Source organism: Ursus maritimus, unplaced genomic scaffold, assembly GCF_017311325.1.
Source record: "Ursus maritimus isolate PB19 unplaced genomic scaffold, ASM1731132v1 scaffold_15, whole genome shotgun sequence".
In the NCBI taxonomy this organism is placed as follows: domain Eukaryota; kingdom Metazoa; phylum Chordata; class Mammalia; order Carnivora; family Ursidae; genus Ursus; species Ursus maritimus.
In genome coordinates, this window is record NW_024423897.1 from 48242643 (window position 1) to 48264130 (window position 21488).

The 21488-nt window shown below is 34.9% G+C and overlaps 1 protein-coding gene across 1 annotated transcript in view; it reads left to right on the top strand.

Annotated features, from left to right (window-relative positions):
* CDH18 (cadherin 18) overlaps window positions 1-21488 on the top strand; it is a 312552-nt gene that overhangs the window by 251332 nt on the left and 39732 nt on the right. Inside the window, exons 7-8 of the mRNA XM_008689887.2 lie at window positions 1260-1396; window positions 20122-20243. Coding sequence (XP_008688109.1) covers window positions 1260-1396; window positions 20122-20243 — 259 coding nt within the window. The remainder of the gene's footprint in view (window positions 1-1259; window positions 1397-20121; window positions 20244-21488) is intronic.

Below are 21488 nucleotides of genomic sequence, written 5' to 3' on the forward strand. Positions count from 1 at the left end.
TGGAACATTTCTAGAGCATATGATGATTGTTTACTATATTTTTAATTCATACTTATGTTAATAAACTGTGGCTGGATAATGTAAAACTCCAAACTTAGAGGCAGAGAAAGAAGTAATTTAAAAAAAGAAAGAAAATAAATGAATGATTTATAACCATAGTGTGTGTCTGAGCTAGTTGAAAATCAGCGGAACTAGACTGGCTTTTGTTTACCCGGTCTACTTAACTCCAATGCATTCAATCGTGCATCTGCTCGTTTACTAGGAGGCTCTCCTCTAGGATGGGGTACCTGAACTGGGACAACTTTTTCCTTGGGTCTCTCATCTTCCTTCTGGGACCAGTGGACTAGCCCCAACATGCTCTTTTTGTGTCAGTGGCAGGGCATAAGAAGGACTAGGCAGTCTTATGAAACCTTGGCCCAAATGTGGAACAGGACACTGTCACTTTCAATGATGACGATGATCACTTTCAATCACTTTTCATCTCATTCTTTTTTTTTTAAGTTTTTATTTAAATTCCAGTTAGTTGACATACAGGTGCACAATTTAGTGATTTAACACCTACACACCCCCGGTGCTCATCTATCTGCTAAAGTAGACTGGGGGCAAATTCTAATGTGAGAAAGCTCTGCAACATCTTCTACATTGCAGAGGGAAGATGATTTGTGGCCAGTCATGCCACCTACCTCTCATTTAGATGTTTTCTCATTTTCTCACTCAAAAAGGGGGCTAGGTGATGCAGATACAATGGTGATTAATCAAAATGGTTTGGGTTATTTTATATTTATCTTCAAATCTCAACTACAGTGAAACTCCAGGATAAACTAATCTCTGACATCTCCTATTATCCTAAAAATTTTGTACATATAGCAATGAGAAGTTTCATTAAACATTCAGTGTTGTTTTGTTTTTCTTTCCCCAAAGAACTATAGACTTCCGAGGGGCAATTTTTGTCTTTTCCTTATTAATCCCAATGTTCCTACTATCTACTGTTCTATTCATGGAACTCAGAAAGGTGTTTTTCTTTTTAATTTGAATTAATAATTAGATTAAACATTAATTAAGGGTTGACAGATAAAAATAATTGATGTCAGTTCTATGCAAATATAAAATTACCAGGCAAATCTTAGGAGGCAAATATAGAAACTAAAAATATACATTTAAATATTTGAATATGTCTGATTTAATACCGCCCTTGTCTGAGTTTTACTTTCTTCATTATATTATCAAGTGAAAAGAAGAGTTCTCTGTTTTCTCGCTAGGTACTTCATCGACTACAGTGCTGAAGATGACAGATGTTTCAACATTGATGCCAATACTGGAACCATTAGGACTACAAAGGTTCTTGATAGAGAAGAAACTCCATGGTACAACATCACAGTTGCTGCATCAGAAAAGGGTAAACTACTTTATGTATCATAAAAAAGATGTCACTTGTACATGAAGATTTATACCGTGATTTTCTTGGGAACAGGGCTCTCACCATTTTTATTTGTGGCGCCAGCATCCAGCATCTAGCAGAGTGTACAGAACATATTAGATGCAGTTACTCATTGTCAGATGCGGTGAATAAATCTCAGACTTTTTTTTTTTTTTTTTTTTTTACTTTAATCCCAGCATACTGGTAGAAAATTGACATTACAGAACACTTCAACCCCATCCCTGAGTCAAAGTATCTGGTTTGCCTTCTAATTGTGAGGCTTGCTCTGTGGGTTGTTTCCGCTGCTTGCCTTCCATGAAAAATATTGCTACGAGCATTAATATGAAAGCTTTTCATTGACATGTTTTTATTTCTTTGGGGTATATACCCTGAAGTGAGATAGCTCAGTCACATAGATACTCTATATATAATTATTTGATGAACTGCCAGACTGTTTTCCAAAGTAGCTATATTTTATATTCCTAAAAGCAGTGGAGGGTTCCAATTTCTCTGTATGATTATCAGTATTTATTGTTATGTATCTTTTGATTATAATCGTTCTAGTGGGTGTGGGGTGATAGCTCCTTTTGGTTTATGCACTTACATAATGTCCTCTGTTACCAGTCAATAATTAGACTACTCCAGCCTTTTATATCCTGCTTGAATTTTTATGTTTTTACATCTGCAAAATTAGCTCAAGTGGCTTCCATTTAGATAATTTTTTCAACATAATATTCTCTTTGAAAATAAGCATTCACTAATTACTTTTAAATGAGTGTTATAAAGAATACATGAGTGGGTTCATTTATGATCATTCTGGTTAATTTTCATTTTCAAAATAACCAGAGTAGGAGTAGAACTGCATGCTCTTTGTCACCAAATGACAATTAAATGACTGTCAAATGATAAAAGCTGATTCAATATTAGTTGAAAAAATAATGGAATTAATGGGTTAATATATCCAAGAAATGATAAGGGCATTGAAAAGATTCAGAAAAGATTATGCACTTTTGGGGGAACAGGCTCCATGTATAGAAGATGGAAAGGAAGAATCCTTGGAGAAAATATTTGTTAGAAAAAACAGAAACTTACTCTAAAATAAGTTCAAATGTAACATCAGCGGTATTTTAATCAGAAACCATACTTTAGATTGCTTCTAAATCTCACCTTAGTCCAAATAACATTTGCATCCAGTAGAAACTTATTTGTAAATATACATGAGTTCATATATACCGTGAAAATTATATTATTTTCAATGATCACCAAAGGAAATGCTCATTTTTACTTAAGTAACATCTTAAATATATACTTAATAAGTTCTTTTTCTTTCTTTCTTTTTCTTTCTTTCTTTCTTTTTTTTTTTTTTTTTTTTNNTACTATTCGTTAGTACTTCATATGGGAAATTAGTTAATACATACCTATTAAGTAAAGCAGTATAGTAGATCATATTATGCTGGATTGTATAGATGATAATTTTTTAAAAAAGCCTTAGGGACACCTCAATAAACATTACTAAAAATAATTTAATCCTAATTACAAATAGGTATGTGGAAAGAATGAGCAATAGTTCAGGTTTTAAAGCCATGTTAGAGACTTGTTTAGGAAGTGCACATTCATACACCGACTGCTTGGCAGAAGGCCTTATTAAATATCACTAGGGGCCCTTCTATGTACAGTTGTTTATAAACATTAACCTCAAATTCAGCCACATTAGCAAAGTATTTACTCGTATATCCTGTTTTGGAAATGTACTTGATGTTTTTTATAAACTGGATTTAAGGTTTTTATTTTTTTGTAGAGCAGTTTTAGGTCTACAGCAAAATTAAGAGGTAGGTACAGAGATTTTCCGAAGAGCCCCCACACCTACACATGCATAACACCCTCCATTATGACCATCCTCCACCAGAGTGATGTATTTGTCACACCTCTGACACATCTTCATCACCCAAAGGCTGTAGATTAGCTTAAGTTTCATTCTTGGTATTCTGATTTAGACAAAAGTATGGTGGTATGTATTCATTAGTATAGTATCATACATAGTATTTTCTCTGCTCTAAAAACCCCATGTGTACTGCCTATCCATCTCTTCTGACCCTGATCTCTGGTACCCACTGATTTTTTTTTTTTTTAACTGGCTCCATAGTTTTTCCTTTTCCAGAATGTCATATAGATTGAATTATACGGTATGTAGCCTTTAAGATTGGCTTCTTCCCTTAGTAATAAGCACATTTAAAGATCTTCCATGTTTTTTTATGGCTTGATAGTTCATTTCTTTTTAATACTCAATAGCATTCCATTGTCTGGCTGTACCACAGTTTATGTATCCATTCACACACTGAAGGACATCTTGGTGGTTCCCAAGTTTTGACAATTATGAATAAACTACTACAATGAAAACATTCATGTGCAGGTTCTTGCACGGACAGAAGTTTTCAGTTCCTTCAGGTAGATACCAAGGAGTGCAATTAATGGATCAAACTAAGGGTATGTTTAGCTTTGTAAGAAACTGCTTTCCAGAGAGGTTTTATGCCATTTTGCATTCTCACCAGCCATGAATGAGAGTTCTTGTTTCTCCACATGGTCATCAGCATTTGCTGTTAGCATTCCCCAGATTTGGGTGACTCTAAGGTATAGAGTGGTACCTCACTGTTGCTTTAATTTGCATTTCTCTGATGACGTATATATGGAACATCTTCTCATACATTTATTTGCCATCTGTATGTCTTCTTTGATGAGGCTTCTGTTAAGACCCTTGGCCCACTTTTTAATCAGGTTTTGTTTTCTCCCCAGTAAACTTCAAGAGTTCTTTGTATGTTTTAGAAAATAGTCCATCAGATGAGTATTTTACAAATATTTTCTCCATTGTTTCTTCATTCATTTGACATTGTCTTTTGCAGAATTGAAATCAGGTTTTTAAAACTCTTCTTAATGTAAGTGTCTGAGGAACTTGGTGTTCTAAGGAATGACATTTAGAAGTTAATGTTTTAAAGAACTTTTTTTTTTTGGCCTACCTAGAGTGTTGTACAGCTAAGAGAAAGGTGCCCCTTCTGGGCAGTAAAAGCAATGAAGCAGGACTTAAGAGAAAATAAAAGCAAACCAGTTCTGTGCACAGGGAAAAAAAAAAAAATGCTCCTTCCTCCAGGTGAACAGGCCACATGCTAAGGGACCAGTGTGAGAATATGGGGTGTCAAAAAATATGTGGGCCTCTGAACATGTAGATAGGGCCCACATGCACGGCAGCTCTTATTTGCATGGTGTTTGATTCTGCTTTCTTTTATCCTTTGGCTCTAAGCCCAAGTGACTATTCAGCTGCCCCGTCATATGGTAAAGGCAGAAAACATGTGTCTGGTCTATGATATCCTTCCCTGCTCCTGCTACACATAAGTAATAGCTATCTTGCTTTTGTGTAGTGTACTTTTACAGACATGCCATCCTAAAAAAATCTCTGAAATAGAGAGGTTAGGTATTATTTTCATTTTATAGATAAGGAAATTGAGACTCATACAAAATATGGATCTAAATATTTTGACTCCTCGATCTATGCTCTTTCTTAATATGGCCCTTAAGGGAAGCTGATATTCATTGAATCCAAGTTTGGGTCAGATATTTTAACTAACTGAGGTTTATTTTATTATTTATCTTTAAAATTCATTCTGTGGCAGAAGATTATTTCTATGATTTTAATGAAGACACTAAGAATCAGATGAATTCAATAAGCTGCCTTCGATTAGAGAAGTAGAAAGTATTATATTCTCATCACATATCACAGTTCTTGAGGAAGAGTTCTTTCTAAATAAATATCTGGAATATTTCTATCAGATAACAATGCCTTCTCTCCATGTAATCCATAACTTAGCTATTTAGAAATTTCTATTACATTTCTGGTTCTGAGTAATAAATAACCACATGATTTCTGTAGGTCAGAGGTACAGGGAAGTTCAACTAGATTCCTTGCTTAAGGTCTGGCAAGACTGAAGTCATGTGTCAACTGGGCTGGGCTCTTATCTGGAGGCTTTGGGGAAGAATTGCGTTAATGCTCATTCTTCTTGTTGCCTGAGTCTACTTCCTTAAGATGTAGTTGTGATGTCTCCATTTTCATCCGTTGTCAGCTGGGGCAGCTTTCTCCTCCTGGAGGCTGCCTGCATTTCTCCTCCTATGGTTTTTACCTCCTTCAAACAAGCAACAGTGTGTCAAGTCATTTTGCTGCTTTGAATCTCTTTGACTTCCTCTTCTGCTACCAGCTGGAAAGTCTTGCTTTCAAAGGTATCTACCTGGGGTGCCTGGGTGGCTCAGTTGGTTAAGCAATCACCTCTTGATTTCACTCAGGTCATGATCTCAGGGATCGAGCCCCACGTCCATCTGGCTCCATGCTGGGTATGGAACCTGCTTAGGATTCTCTCTTTCCCTCTCCTTCTGCCCTCCCCACCCTGCACCCACACATGCATGCTCCCTCTTTCTCTCTCTAAAAATAAAATAAAATAAAATAAAATAAAATAAAATAAAATAGTAAAATAAAAATAAAGGTATCCACCTGTTTGGGTCAGGTCCACCCAGATAATCTCTGTATTTTAAGGTGAACTGAATTGGAACTTTAAGTACATCAACAAAATCTTTTCACAGTAGTATCTAGATTCATGTTTGGTTGAATAACCAAGGACAGGAATCTTATTCTGTCATCTTTAGAATTCTGCCTACTATGACCTTAAAATATATATAAAAAGAGAGAGAGAGAGAGAGAGAGAGAGAAAGAAAAATGAAAGCTTATTCTTTTATCGGATAATGAATATTCTTTCAAGCTTGTATGCTGTGGCTTACTTTTCCTTTTATATGAGTCCCTAGTAAAATAGTGGGACTATTAGGCACTCAATAAATAATTATTAGTATAGTTTTCTCAAGTAAATAACTACCATCTTCCCCTATTTCCTTATTTATGCCTAAGGTCAAGATAATGTATAATTTTATCTGCACTGCTTTTCAGAAATTGACATTATGATCATAATTTACTAATAGCTAAATCCAATGAGTACTTTTCATTTCTGATCTCTCCCTGATTTCTTTGTGATATTTGACTATATTAATCATTCTTTTCTCACTCGGCATTTTCTGCTTTCTTAACAACCATTCTAGTATTTTGGTACAGTATCATTTATCATTTCTATCCTAAACTACACATTGATTAATGTATTAATAAATGGTACTCGCTAGGCAGTGTTGTATGTTAGGCACTAAGGATATTGAGGACCTATTTCACTTTTGAGGAATTCAAGAGACTCACGAAGAAGGCAAGGTAAATGGATGATAGCACTATGGATAATTATTGTGGCAATAAGGTTTAGGGGTTAGAGAAACATAAAACCATGGTAGTTTAGCCTCCCTAAGAGGATCAGAGAAGGTTTCATAGACAGGATAATGCGTGGATTCAGTTTTGAGATGAAGGATGAGTAAAGGTTTGCCTGCATTCTGTTTCCAGTTGTTACCTATATTAGTCAGGGTTCTAAGAGAAGCAGAACTAAAAGGATTCAAATCCAGAAGGATTCAGAACCAATAAAGAGATTATTTTAAGAAATTGGTTCAGGCAGTTATTGAGGCTGGGAAGTCAAAAATCTGCAAAGCCAATGTCCTAGGTCAAGTCCAAAAGCCAAAACCAGAGCCACTATCTTAATTTAAAGGCAATCAGGCAAAAGAATTTTCTCTTATTCAAGGGAGGGTCAGCCTTTTTTCCCAGTTAGGTCTTCAACTGATTGGATAAGGCCCACCCACACTACGAAGAACAATCTGCTTTAGTCTCTCATTTTTTAAAGATTTATTTATTTATTTAAGTAATCTCTGCACCCAATGTGGGGCTCGAACTCATGACTCCAAGATCAAGAGTCACATGCTCTACCAACTGAGCCAGCCAGATGCCCATTTAGTTTACCAATTTAACTGTTAATTTAATTCAAAATCACCCTCATAAGAAACAAACAGAAAAGTGTCTGGCCAACTATCTGGGCACACCATGAATTAGAAACTTGTTGTAGTCTGTATCTAGGGTTTTAACAGGCTCCCTAACTGATTTTCATGCATGCTAAAGTTTGAGAACCACTGGCTTAGGTGATTCTAAAGTAAATTATTACTAAGAAACATTGCTTCCAATTACAACTTAATTTATGTCATAGCTCCATTTAGTACTAATATCAAATGCATGGGTACTCACATAGGTCCTGAATTTTTCTTTATAAAATTTGGCCCTCTCTGTTCTTAGCTTAATTCTCAGAGAAATGTATATCATACTTTTAGTCCCAGATCCTCAAACAGGCCATCTTCTTTCAATAATTACATTATCCTTTCATCTCTCAATGCCCTCTGCTTATTCTGTTCTGCTTTACAAACATCTATTTACTTTTAAGAACTATTTCATATGTCACAACATCTGTGAAATCTTCCTCAACCTCTCAGGCAAATTTTACAGCTCCTCCTTCTATATTCTAACTTTATGCACGCCTTAAATCAATCACTTATCACTTATTAGATTTAAATATGGCACTTCTCACATTTTATTACAATATTTTTCTCCTCTACTAGATTGTGAACATCTCAAATCTAAAAATCAGGTCTAGTTTCTCTTTATCATAGTATTCACAAATACTAAGAACATTTCCTGACACATCAACCTGTGTTAGATACATGAATACCTTTTGTCCTTCATTTCTGTACCTACCTTAACTGCCCCAAAACTTCATGACTTACTACACAGTTCAATGATCACTGAATTATATAGATTTCGCATTTTGCCTAAAATATCCTATTTCTCCTTGTTCTGTGCACCATATGTGAGAGCTTATCCTGAAATGGGACCCCCCATTTTTCACTGCTTGCTTGACAGTTGTATTTCCAAAGGAGCCAAAGTCAGGGAGCTGCTACTGTAGTCATACTTCTAATGAGTCTGAAAGGTTCCGGCTCTTACGAGAGTTCACAAATTAGACAACAGCACCGCTTGTTTTTTGCATTGTTACGATGTTTGCCTCAGCTCTCTGTTTCACTTCTCTAAACAAATTATATGCATAAGTCAGTCCAGAAAACAATGTTCAAGTGCTGTTTATTTGTTGAATCTTTCTTGTTTTTTTTTTTTCCTCAATTCTCTTGCAAACATATTCAAAGATTAGGATCCACACATTTCAAATTTAATCTAATTGTAACTTCAGGTGATGGAAATTAAATTTAGATTTTATGGATTAATTCCTTGTTGCCTTTTAAACTGAAATAAATTTTTGTTAGCAACTGCGTCTACCAAAACAAAATTCCATTACTGAAGAGTGGGTGGCTTTAGTCCCTCTTGTTTCTACACATTATTTTGCTATTGTCAGTGTGCTTATTTTGATATACGAAATTTGCCTCTCACGAGTGTGTTCATATTAGTAATTTCCCTTAACATACAAAAGGATCCTATTTGACCCTTTTTCCTTAGCAGACAAAGGGAAGAGCACCCAAATTGGTATTGCTTTAACCAAGGCTCAAAAGTAATAAAACAAAATACTTTCGTGAAGTATTTGTTTATAATGTATATGTCAGTGTATTAATTACCTGTTGCCATGTAACACGTGTACAAAATATCTAAAAATAATTAAATTTGTTCTAAGATTTAAAAGAAATTTATTGGCCCACGTACCTATAAAGTTCATAGGTAAATTAGGATTCAGGGTTACTTTGATCAGGTCCCTATCTCTATTTCTCTGTGATTTTTTTCTTTTCTGCCTTCCTTGTTCTCTCATCTTTTGTTTTAGTGTTGCTATATTATAGTAAGAAGCAACAAGGACTATGCTAACTTGCCGTATGGTAACAAGATGAATGCCACCTGAAACTGGGTGACATTCATCCTCGTTCACACCCGGGTGAGATAAATTGTCACTTCAGACATTCATTACGAATGTTGTTCCAGGGGCACCTGGTGGCTCAGTGGGTTAAGCATTTGCCCTTCAGCTCCGGTCACGATCCCAGGGTTGATGGAACCTAACTTCCAGCTCCCTGCTCAGTGGGGAGTCTGCTTCTCCTTCTCCCTCTGCCCCTCACCCCACTCATGCGCTCTCTCTCGCGCTTGCTCTATCTCTCTCAAATAAATAAATAAAATCTCTTTAAAAAATATGCCTCCAATTAGGCCTGAACTAATCTCTATTCATTGTTTTTAAAAATTGTGCTTAATACATAATATATGCCCTTAAAGTAGATAAATTATGGCAAAATGCATGGGGTTATTCACATTAGCTCAGGACCATCAAGTCCCATCTCTTATCTTTACTTGCAGAAGAACTCTTTTGAGTTCTACCCATGGGGAGAATTTGGGTGAGGCAATTATAATATATACTATTTTCTTTTTTTTTTTTTTTTGCTTCTTGTATAATATGCCAATACACCTGAGTTCTTACAATTTACACTATCCCAATCTCAGTATCAAATTCTAGAAGAATTAGAACAAATTTCTTTATTCATAAGGAACTTGAATAACAAACAATTATATGCAACACTGCTAGATACTTCTTTTATCGTTTTCCTGCCTCCTCAAATTTCCAATACGTTTTCCAATTTCCTTACGTATGTCAGATAATCTTGCTTCTCTAATGCTTTTCAAAGAGAACAATCAGAAGAGGGTTCCACAGTTTCCTGCCAGAGATCTAGCAGCCTAGCTAATACTGTGGGCATTAGTTTCCATACATCTGGCTTCCTTCAAGGTACTGTGAGTTAACTCTCCACACCATGTTTATGGCCACCCCTCCATGGAGGCCCTAAATCCTCACCTTTCTTGTTGACTCAGTCCCTATACCGTCAATTAATTCCTCTCCTGTATCTTCATTTCCCCCTTCATAACTCCTCTGTCCTCAAAAATAGGCTTTATTTTCTATCTGAAAATAAAATGTGCTAAAGCAAACAAAAATGGAGAACCGACCTTGATCTAGTGTTTCCCTCCAGACACAACCTTATTATCCCATTTCCTTTCCTGATGAACTTCTTGAAAGAGTAGCCTATATTCACACCCCACACTCTCTATCCCCGTGCTCATTAAAATCCACTCTTAAAAGATTCGTCTTTACTACTTCACCAAAATTATACTTGTCCCCCATATTCCAAAATATGAAGTATAATTCTCTCCTCCCTTTGCTCCACAAAGCATCAACATTTGGTACAATTGACAATTCTTTCAAGAAAATAGGCTCTTCCTTTGGCTTACAGAGGTAGCATTCTCTAGATGCTCTTTTTCCTTCACTGGCTCTTCTGCCTCAGTGTGCTTCTAAGTTCCTCCTCATCTCTCCATTCACTGGATAGTGGGGCATCCTGATTTCCATACCTGACACCTACCTGGAGTTATTGCCCACTAATCTCATTCAGTCTAATGGGTTTCTATAACATCTACATATAGATGACTCTCAAATTTACGTATGCATCCACTTTTCCCCTGAATTCCATATTAGCCACTCTAATATCTCTTCTCAGAGAGCTCAAACTCAAAATGCTCCAAGTAAATAGTTTCCTCAAAATCCAATTTCTCTCTAAATCTACTCCTCCAGAAGCGTTATCTATCTCAATAATGATGGTTGTAGTCCAGACTGCTAGTGAAAATCTCTCAGTGTCATATTTGGCGCCCCCTTTTCTCTCATACTACACATCCAATTCATCAGAAACTTCTATCAGCTATACGTAAGAAAATATCCATAAGTCAGCTACTTCATGACATTTCCATCACTCCGATCGCTGTCCAAATAACCATCACCCCTCAGCTGGAAGACTGCAGTAGCTTCTGAAATAGACTTTTGCAATTAACCGTAGCTTCTTTTAATCTATTATCCAGAGAACTACCAGAATATTCCTCTTTAAATAATTAGTACCATGTAGCTCTCTTTTTCTTCCAAGTTTTTTATTTAAAGTCCAGTTAGTTGCATACAGTGTAAATATTATTTTCAGGAGTAGAGTTTAGTGATTCATCACTTACATACAACACCCAATGCTCATCCCAAGTGCCCCCCTTAATACCCATCAGCCATTTATCCCATCCCCCACTCACCTCACCTCTGGTAAGCATCAGTTTGTTCTCTGTAGTTAAGAGTCTATTTCTTGGTTTGCTTCCCTCTCTCTTTTTTCCCCCATGTTCATCTGTTTTGTTTTGTTTTTTAACTCCACATGTGAATGAAACCATATGGTATCTGTCTTTTTCTGACTGACATATTTTGCTTAGAATAATACACTCTAGCTCCATCCACATCATTGCAAATGGCAAGATTTCATTCTTCTTGATGGTTGAGTAATATTCCATTATACATATCTATAAATATACAAATATAAATATATATTAAATAAAAATAAATAAATATATTTATAAATATAAATAAATATATATAAATATATACATATATACACACACCACATCTTCTTTATCCGTATAACAGTTGATGGACATTTGGGCTCTTTCCGTAATTTGGCTATTGCTGATAATGCTGCTATAAGCATCAGGGTGCATGTATTCCTTTGAATCAGTGTTTTTGTATCCTTTGGGTGAATACCTAGTAGTGCAATTGCTGGGTTATAGGGTGGTTCTATTTTTCACCCTTGGAGGAACCTCCATATTGTTTTCCAGAATAGGCCGCTCTAGTTTGCATTCCCACCAACAGTATAAGAGGGTTCTCCTCTCTACGCATCCTCTCCAACATCTGTTGTTTCCTGTGTTGTTAAGATAAGATATTCCCAAATAAATCAAGATCCCAAAAGATGATACTCATAATGAATGATTCAGGATAGACACACATACATACACTGCCAAACAAAGGATAATGGTAATACATATCTTCTGTTTTCACTTTAGTTCTGGGTAGAGGGAATGAAAATGTGAAAATGTTACCCATCAAAAATTGTGTATATGACACTTCTTACAAATCATTTTAGATCACCTTGGCCTTGATAACTCCGTAACAACAGAAACATTTTGGATCCTACAATAATGGTAACTCTCATATTAGCCGTAGCAACCTTTTGTAGATTATTTGGTCTTTTCCACAAGGATGATACCCTCTGAAGAAATACAGATCTATTTCTAACTTTGCAATTGACATTACATTAATTTCTTTCTCTGTCTAATTGCACCAACTATAAGCTTCAATATGATTCCCATGAGAATTGCTACAGGATATATCCCTGCCTTTTTTTTCTTCTGATCCTTAGGTTAAAACATTCAATCTTTCACTTGTAAGTATGACAGTTACAGGTTTTTGTTACACAATTTTTCAGGTTGAGGAAGTTTCTTCCATTCTTACTTTGTTTTTTTTCTTCTTTAAATCAAGTATGGTGTTATGTTTTGTTATATTTTTCTGCATCTATCAAAATAATTATGTGTGTGTGGCTAATTATATTAATTGATTTTTAAATGCTAAACAATCAGCCTTTCCTTCCTGGAATATATCCCACATGGTTATGATGAATATAATCAAAGCTGGAGATCCTTGCTGTCAGCTTATGGGTCTCTCTTCTCTCAAGGAGCATAGTTCTTCAGCACCTGTTTTTCAAAGTATGAGAAGAATATCTTCATATAATTTCAGTTTTGTAGTCATTTATAACAGCAAGTTAGTCTGGTATCAGTTGCTATTTCTGGCCAAAATCTGAAGTTTGTTTTCTTAAATTCTTTTTCAAAACCTGTTAACCTTATCTTTGTAATTATTTAATTTACTTAAATATTATACCAAAGAATGTCATAGATGTGCATAATGGAATCAGGATTTGTGTAGTTCAAGCTTAAGTTTTCCTAAAACTTGATAAAAGTGATTTTAACTGAAAGGAAAAAATAAATAGTAAGTTGCAATTTAGGAGAAAAATAAGACTATTATACGATTTCAGGGAATTTCATTAAAATGCTACTGTGCTTAAACTGTTTTGAACATATCTTCACATCCTTCTTTCCCTTGGAATAAATTTGGGGCCCAAAGATGATGCAGTGAGTGTGATTTTTTTTAAGAATGGTAATGTTGAACCCCAAGGAGCAGCAGATCCATTCTCAGAAATAAGGCCTTATCTGTACACCAGAGTTGAGATTGTTGAATGATTAGACATTTGGATATTTTAGTACAAATATTTGAAATATATATGTATTGTTTTCATTAATGATGTCCTATGTTAATTGTTTTTCTGTAATTAACAAAACCACTCTCTAATGCTGACTGTATCAGATAAGAAAAAATTTATTATCCTTACGTTTCTTAGCCCCCCAAAATGCAAAATGATGGTCCATTCTATTAGTGAACTTCTGGCAGCTTAAAAAATATGATTGCAAATGTAGTTCAAAGCATAGCATGATAATTGATCATAAAGCTGAATTTCGGGGGGGACTCAAAAGGATGAAAACTCGATGATCACAAACACTATAGATGAATAGACCAAGATGGAAAATAAATGTAAAATCTCTGAATTATCACAAAAATTGGAAAATAAATGGTGCCTTTGTTAGATTCTTTCATGCAATTGAATGGGCTAATTTTAACAGATTTTTTTACAAAAAAAATATTTTTCAATTTATTTTATAATCAATAGCAAATATATCATCCCAATGTAATTAATTTCACTTGGAGGTAAATTACTTTGACTTTAGGGTTCTAACTTAAAGAACAAAACAGTGTTTATCCCTAAAATCAAAGACACAATTTAAACTTTTGAAGCTTCCTACTTATGTTAGTCTCAGGCAAAAATACTAAGACATTTTGGGAATTTTTGGAGGATTTATGGGTAGGGAGGAAAAAAATATAAGAGAGTTGAGACTCCTTTTAGGTAATTCACTTCAAAGTGAGATCTTTGTAATGACTGGGCCATTAATAAAATTTTATACAGTAAGCTGACAAAAATCCCATTTAAAAAATCCCATACTTTGGGGTGATGTGTTTCTAAATGCTTAGTAAATTTTGAAAGAGCTTCTAGACAGCTACCAGGTTTTTTGAACTACTGTAAAATAAGTAAGTGATCTAAAATAAATAGGGTCAGGTCAATTTTTTTATCTCATAAATGTCATAGAATGTTTTATTTTAAACCTTTTTTATTTGGCAACCAGAGAGAGATATTTAAGAATCAATCAATTAGATACCAGGTCTGAATTCTTACTTATCCATTATAACAAATTATTTTGAATACAATATTTGGTTTCTCAATATTTAAACAAGATACAAAGAAGGGAGGGAGGGGAGAAAACGAGCATCTACAGAACACCAGGCTTATACAAGGCATTGTGATGGTTTTAGCCATAAAATAGTTCTTAAATAGATTAAACACTCATATCAGTAAGGAGTATCTATTATTTACTAGTTCCTTTACCTTAGTTTTTTGCCTAAAAATGATACATGACTTTCATATACAAAATTTCAAAATACTAGTTAAAAATAGCAGAACACTCTCATTTCAAAACAAATATGTTGAAGGATAATTTTCAGGGAAGCCTTGGTGTCTCAGTTGGTCAAGTGGCTGACCCTCGGTTTGAGCGGTCATGATCTTGGGGTGGTGAGATCGAGACCCACATCAGGCTCCACACTCAGTGGGGAGTTGGCTTCAGGTTTCTCTCTCTCTCTTTACCTCACCCCTTTAATAAAATAAATAAATAAATCTTTAAAAAAAAATTTCAGTTTTATCTGAGCACTAGTTTCCAAAATTTATTTTTATATATTTATTTTTATTTAAGGCAATATTAGAAACATATTTGTTAATAAACAAAATATTAACCTAGCATTTTAAAATGGTCTAGCCTCAGTTCATAGGAATGATTCACAAAAGTTCAGGCTGTTTGGTTTATAGATATTTGCTTTTAATGAAAGCTCTCAATAAAAATCAAAGAAACACAGACCAGGAAAAAACCCAAAACAAACAAACATCAATTAAATACATTTGTAACACACAGTTGGAGACACATCCTCATAATCATGGGCACTTATGAATCATAGCTATAAATGTGATTATTTAATTAAATTTGTAATCACTGCAATGTAGCAATATATGAGGTTTTTAATTTTAACTGAGTTCTTATAGAGAAAAGAATGAAAGCACATTTTGAGGAAAATAATCTACATTTTACAGACAAGAAAATTTGCACTAGTCTAAATTTATATATTTAAAAGTACTTAATTCTATGGGGCGCCTGGGTGGCTCAGTCGTTAAACGTCTGCCTTCGGCTCAGGGCATGATCCCGGGGTCCTGGGATCAAGCCCCACATCAGGCTCCTCCGCTGGAAGCCTGCTTCTTCCTCTCCCACTCCCCCCCGTTTGTGTTCCCTCTCTCACTGGCTGTCTCTCTCTGTCAAATGAATAAATAAAATCTTAAAAAAAAAAGTACTTAATTCTAACTTCAGAATATGAATTTTTAGATTAGAAATCTATTGAATTCCCTAGTAAACTATGCTACATACACTAATGGTCATGATTTGAGTTTTAGGAGGGAAATATTTACGTCATAAGGACTTTGGGATAAAAACAAATTGAACACTTAAATCACGATTTTAAAGAAAACAAATTGAAAAAATATTAATATTTAACTTGTTTTCTGCATTCTATATTGATAGTGGGGAATCTACAGGAGTGGTATGTTTCATTGCTCTGTGTTCTCTAGAGCCCATCATAGTGTCATGCACGAATCAGACTTTTCTAATGAGCTCACTGGATAAAATGGATTGTTCCTCAAGCTATGGAAAATCCTCTAAAAATCATAACATCAAACTTGCAGTTGCACTGAAATACCATATACCAATACTTTCACTGCATCACTATCTGCATAGAGGGCACTCTGCTAACGTGACTTACTTTTACCCTGGTATTAAGTGAAACATGGATGATTTTTATAGTGTAGTTTCTGTTAGAAATCACATGTATAGGATTGCCAGTATGCTGTGTGTTTGTTTTTGCTTCTGTTTTGTTTTTGATCTTCAGAAAGGATTCAAATGTGCAGTCTGCTCTCTCCCAGGGTCAGTATTTTAGAATTTACATAATTTCCTGAATTGTTTCTCAAAAACACAATTTGGCAAGCCAAATAACTCATTACAGATTAAGTAATGAAGGCATAAAAATAATAAATAACTTTCCAAATTTCATGTTCCTAAATAGAGTGCTGGAAAGGGGATTCATATTTAAATTTGTCTGATCCAATATATTTTATTTACTCTGCCATCAAAAAGACTTAAAATTGAACAAAAACAGAAACAGACCCACAAATACAGAGAAAAAACTGACAGTTGCCAGAGAGGAAGAAGGTGTGCAGGAGGGTGGGCAGGTGATACAGGTGAATGGATTAAGTACACACCTCCAATTATAAAATAAATAAGTGGCAGGGATGAAAAGTGCAGCCTGGGGAATGTAATCAGTAATATTATAATAACTTTGTATAGTGACAAATGGCAACTACACTGACCATGGTGAGCATTTTGTAATGTATGTAATTGCCAAATCACTTTGTTGCTCTTGGACACCTGAAACTAATACAATATTGTATGTCAGTTATACATCTATGAAAAAAAAAAACCCTGGTTGCTAGAAATAAAGCATGAAGATAAAAGTAACAATAGCAGTAACAGAAATGTTGAATTACGAACTTCAGTAACAGAAGAAAACGCTTCCAACAATCATGAATATGTTCACATTTTATAGGTAAGGTTATTGTCATTCAAAGGGTAACATACTAACCCAATGGCTGTGGGAAAGAAAGAAGAGAAACTCAAAAGAACTTCCCAGTTTGCTAATTTAGAATTAGCTAATTGTATTATTGAGCAGAAAATACCAGAATGCAGGCAGGTAGACTGCAAGAGGATACAAAGCCATAGTGGGTTTTCAGCCTCTAATTATCTGGAATTAAAGGCACTGTTTTTATACATTGTGCTGCTTTTAGTAAATAGACCGCAGGTATTCAATTTGCATTGGTAATGACAGTCCCCTTACTCCAACTTCTGTTTTTCCTAACTCTTCATCAGCACCTCCTGTGGTTGCCCTTGGCAGGGCACACAGATAGTTAGTCGCAACACACCCAGGTTAAATTCAGTTCAGCTTCCCCACAGAACACATAAGGGTAGTAGGTCTACAGATAAACCGGCATTTGTCTGATGCGGAACGCCGTGCTTTTAATCAGTAAGTTATGGAATAGAATTATACATTGGAGTAATAAGATAATATTCGATCAACATACAGTCTATTTCCATCTAGAAGAATTGAGTTTCCTATACCCCAGTATGGAATGAGTGGAAGGCCATTCCGGCCCAGAGTTAGCATGAGCAGGGGTGGGGACAGCCGGAAGGTGAATGTCGAACACAGATGCCTAGCTGTTCTTTTATTCTAGCTTTCCGTCAAGATGTAGTCTTTCCAGAATCTTCTACAAAACAGGTTTTTTTTCTTTGTTTTTCTTTTTTTCCTAACGTCACTAAGGTTGCTTCTAATTCTGCCTGCTCAGAAAATGAGCAGAGAACTATTTACTCAGGGACAATTAAGGCTGCTGATGCTAATGATTAGAGCCAATAAAATTATTCTTGCCTCAGATTTCTAAAACAGATTACTTTTGTCTGCTCTGAAAAGGTGAGCAAGTACCTGCTTGGGAAATATAAGAATATATGAAAAAAATCGTATATGACATTTAGAGTAGAAGAGATATATTTACATAGTGGCAATAGTAAGGCCACAAATATCATATAATATATAGCCTTGGTAAATTGTAGATCAAGTATGCTTTATTGTTCTTTTCCATACAAGTCGAAATAATCTTAGTACTTATAAATGTTAGAATCAGCTTTTAATTCTGTGAACACGGGGATTTGCAACAGATTACATTGAATACACACATCAATTCGGAAAGGTTGGTTTTATTTGTAATATTGTGTCTTCCTAATCACACACATGATATAGCTCTTAATGTCTTTAATGAAGTCTAAATAAGCTAAACTAATATAAAACTTCAATAAAGTGTTCCGCATATAGGTCTTTCCTATCCTTTGTTAGATTTATTTCTAGCTTCCTTATAGTTTTGTTAATTAACTCTAGTTAGTTTTTTACCATGAAGAATAATATACGCCGTAGTGGTGGTGGTGTTGTTTGATGTACCCTTAATCAGTTGGAGAAAGTACATTTCCACTTATTCGCTGAGAGTTTTTGTTTTTGTTGTACTTTTGTTTTGTTTTGCTTTGTTTCATTGTGTTTATCATGTATGGATACTGCATTCTATTTCTTGGTTTTTCCGTATGTGTCCAGATGATTATTTGTGTTTGTCCATCCGTTAATTCATTAACCTTGTGAATAATTTTTATGCTTTTTGAAATGTCTTTCCTCGTTTCTTCCTTTGTATCTTCCTTCTTCCCTTTGTTTCTTCGTACCCTTAATGCTAAATGAAGCAAGCATGTAACTAAATTGATAAAGATAGTTTTTGGGGGTTTGTGTTTGTTTGTTTTTGTCACACCAGTGAAATGTGTTTGCTATCATTTTGTTTAGGCGGTTTACATGTAAAATATCTCATGAGTGAGAACGTCTGGTATTGATATCGACAGGTCACAAGCCACAGAAAACAAGCTTTCAGTATTTCATCCTTCTGTTTTCTGGGAAAAAGATGTATAGGACTGAAATTACCTGTTTCTTTAACTTTAGGTAAAATAATCTGGACCTGAATTTTTTTCTCTTTAGAAAAATTATGTTTTAAATGGAATTTGATATTGTTTGACTGCTGTAGTACTCCTCAGATTTCCTGTCCCTTTGAGAGCCTCCTTTGGCATTTTGTATTCCATCCATATTCTTAAACTAGTTTTTGTATCTTCTGTATATATGTCTATGTATATCCATACCCCCTTTTATCTAATATGCCTTCTCAATATTCTATTTTGATAAATTGATAAGTTTATCTAGATTTTATGTCTCTTGTTTTAGTAATCCTTTTTAAAATTAGTCTATTTTAACTTTAATTTTGGATTTTTAAAAAATAATAACAGAAACATCAGCAATATAAATATATATATATATATGTATATATTTAATTTTCCCATTATTAATTCTTCATTTATAGCTTGGTTTGTATAAAATAAACCAAACATTCACCTTTTCCTTACATCTTAGGATTAGTAAACCTACTGAAAAATGGGAAGACTGCGATTAAGACCTACTTTAAGGTGTTAACTATAATATTTTGATATCTACCAGAGATATATATTAATTCTATGATAAGTTCTGATTTCGATTATTATTTCTCCACAAGTATGACTTAACATCACACACTGCATGCATTTTTTTCTATAAGAAGAAAATTATTCTTTGTGCAAAAAAATGGTACTTTTTTATTTTCTCCAAGTTTATTTAAATTTGAAAATTCAAACTTTTTAAAGATTATGTAATTTTTTTTTACCAACTGCTATGCTTTTCTTAGATTAATGATGAAACCAATTGTTCATCCCTTAGACTCTGACAACATACAATGAATTCTGACAACTTTCTCCCACTCCAGTTCCTGAATAACATATAATTTCCTTGATATGACAAAATATCATTTTAGCATTCATGTCATGCCTTGGTGTTCATTTTTCATTTTTCTGTAAGTTAATGAGTTCTAGCAAAGAGTGCCATCATAAAGTTGTCTTTTGCCAAAAGTCCTGTTGCAGCATATGGAGCTGGTGACAAGCTACAGTATTAAGGAGATTTGTTTTAAACCAAGCCTCTAAAGTGTGCATTGAAATACTAAATATATCCCTGTGTGTTTTGCAGACAATCCTGGTTTGCTGAGCCATGTCACAGTGGGTATTAGAGTTTTGGATGTCAATGACAATCCACCCGAACTTGCCAGGGAATATGATATTGTTGTCTGTGAAAATTCAAAGCCCGGCCAGGTAAGTTAATTGTTTCCTTCCTATCACTGGAATGGAAGAGAAAAAAAAGCAGCTCTATTTCTATTGTTTTTTGGGTATAATCCTCAAAATCCCTCAATGTTATTTTTGTGCTCAGTGAAAATAATTTTATAAAGCTTTAAGTACAAAATACGTATTTTTGACTCATTGAAAATAGATTTTCCCCAGAACACAAATGTAAATCAAAAAATGAACTCATTCATACATACATTCATCATACCAATGAAATTATATTGAATGCTTTCTGTGAAGCCCTGTATTAAATGAGGAGGAAACTGTGAACTTTTCCATCCTAATGAAGCTTTGAAATGGGATTATGGAGAAAGGACTGGTTGGTCCATTTTGGAGGGCCTGTAGGAGTGACGTGTGAGTGACCATTGAGTGACATTGGTACTAAAAGATGATTAGGTTGAGACAATATGAAGAGTGTGTTATGTATTAAGAAAGTGGGGACAGTGGAAGAAACAGAGAAGAGCTTGAACATGGGTCATGAGTTTGGATGTAGCATGGCAGCTAGCTAAAGGAGCATGGCAAATCTGAAGGAAGACCATTGCGGCTGTGACACATAAAGCAAGGAGAAGTCTGGAAGGGGATACACATTTGTTTTTGTTTTCTGCTGTATAACAAATTACACAAACTTAGCAGTTTAAAACAACACTTATTTGTGATCCCAGAGTTTCTGTAGGTCAGATATCTGCTCATGGCTTAGTTTGATCTTTGCAGGGGTCTCACAAGACTGTAATCAAGGTTTCTATCAGGATCATGTTCTTCGCTGAGGCTTGAGATCTCTTCTAAGCACACCTGGTTATTGGCAGCATTAGGTTACCTTCAGCTATAGACCTCAGGGCTTCAGGATTTTCCTCATCTTTTCAATGTTCCCTGGAGTTTCAACATGCCACCCACAGTTTCTTGCTATATGTGTGGGCGTCTCCAATGTAGCTACTTACTTCATCAAACAAGTAAGGAGAGATCTGTAAAGTCTGTTAGCAAACAGTCTTACATAGTGTAATGTAATGTCATCAGGTGAATGATGTATCAACACTTTTGGCATATTCTATTGGTCAGAAGCAAATCACAGGTCACACCCAGACTTAACAGAGAAAGGACTACGTGGAGGCATGGATTCCATGAGGAGCAGTCTAAAGTCTGTCTGTCACAGGTGAATCTAGAGAGGTAGAAAAGGTCTAGGTCCATCTGAGTGAGATGGTCCCTTTTACTGTCTTTGGT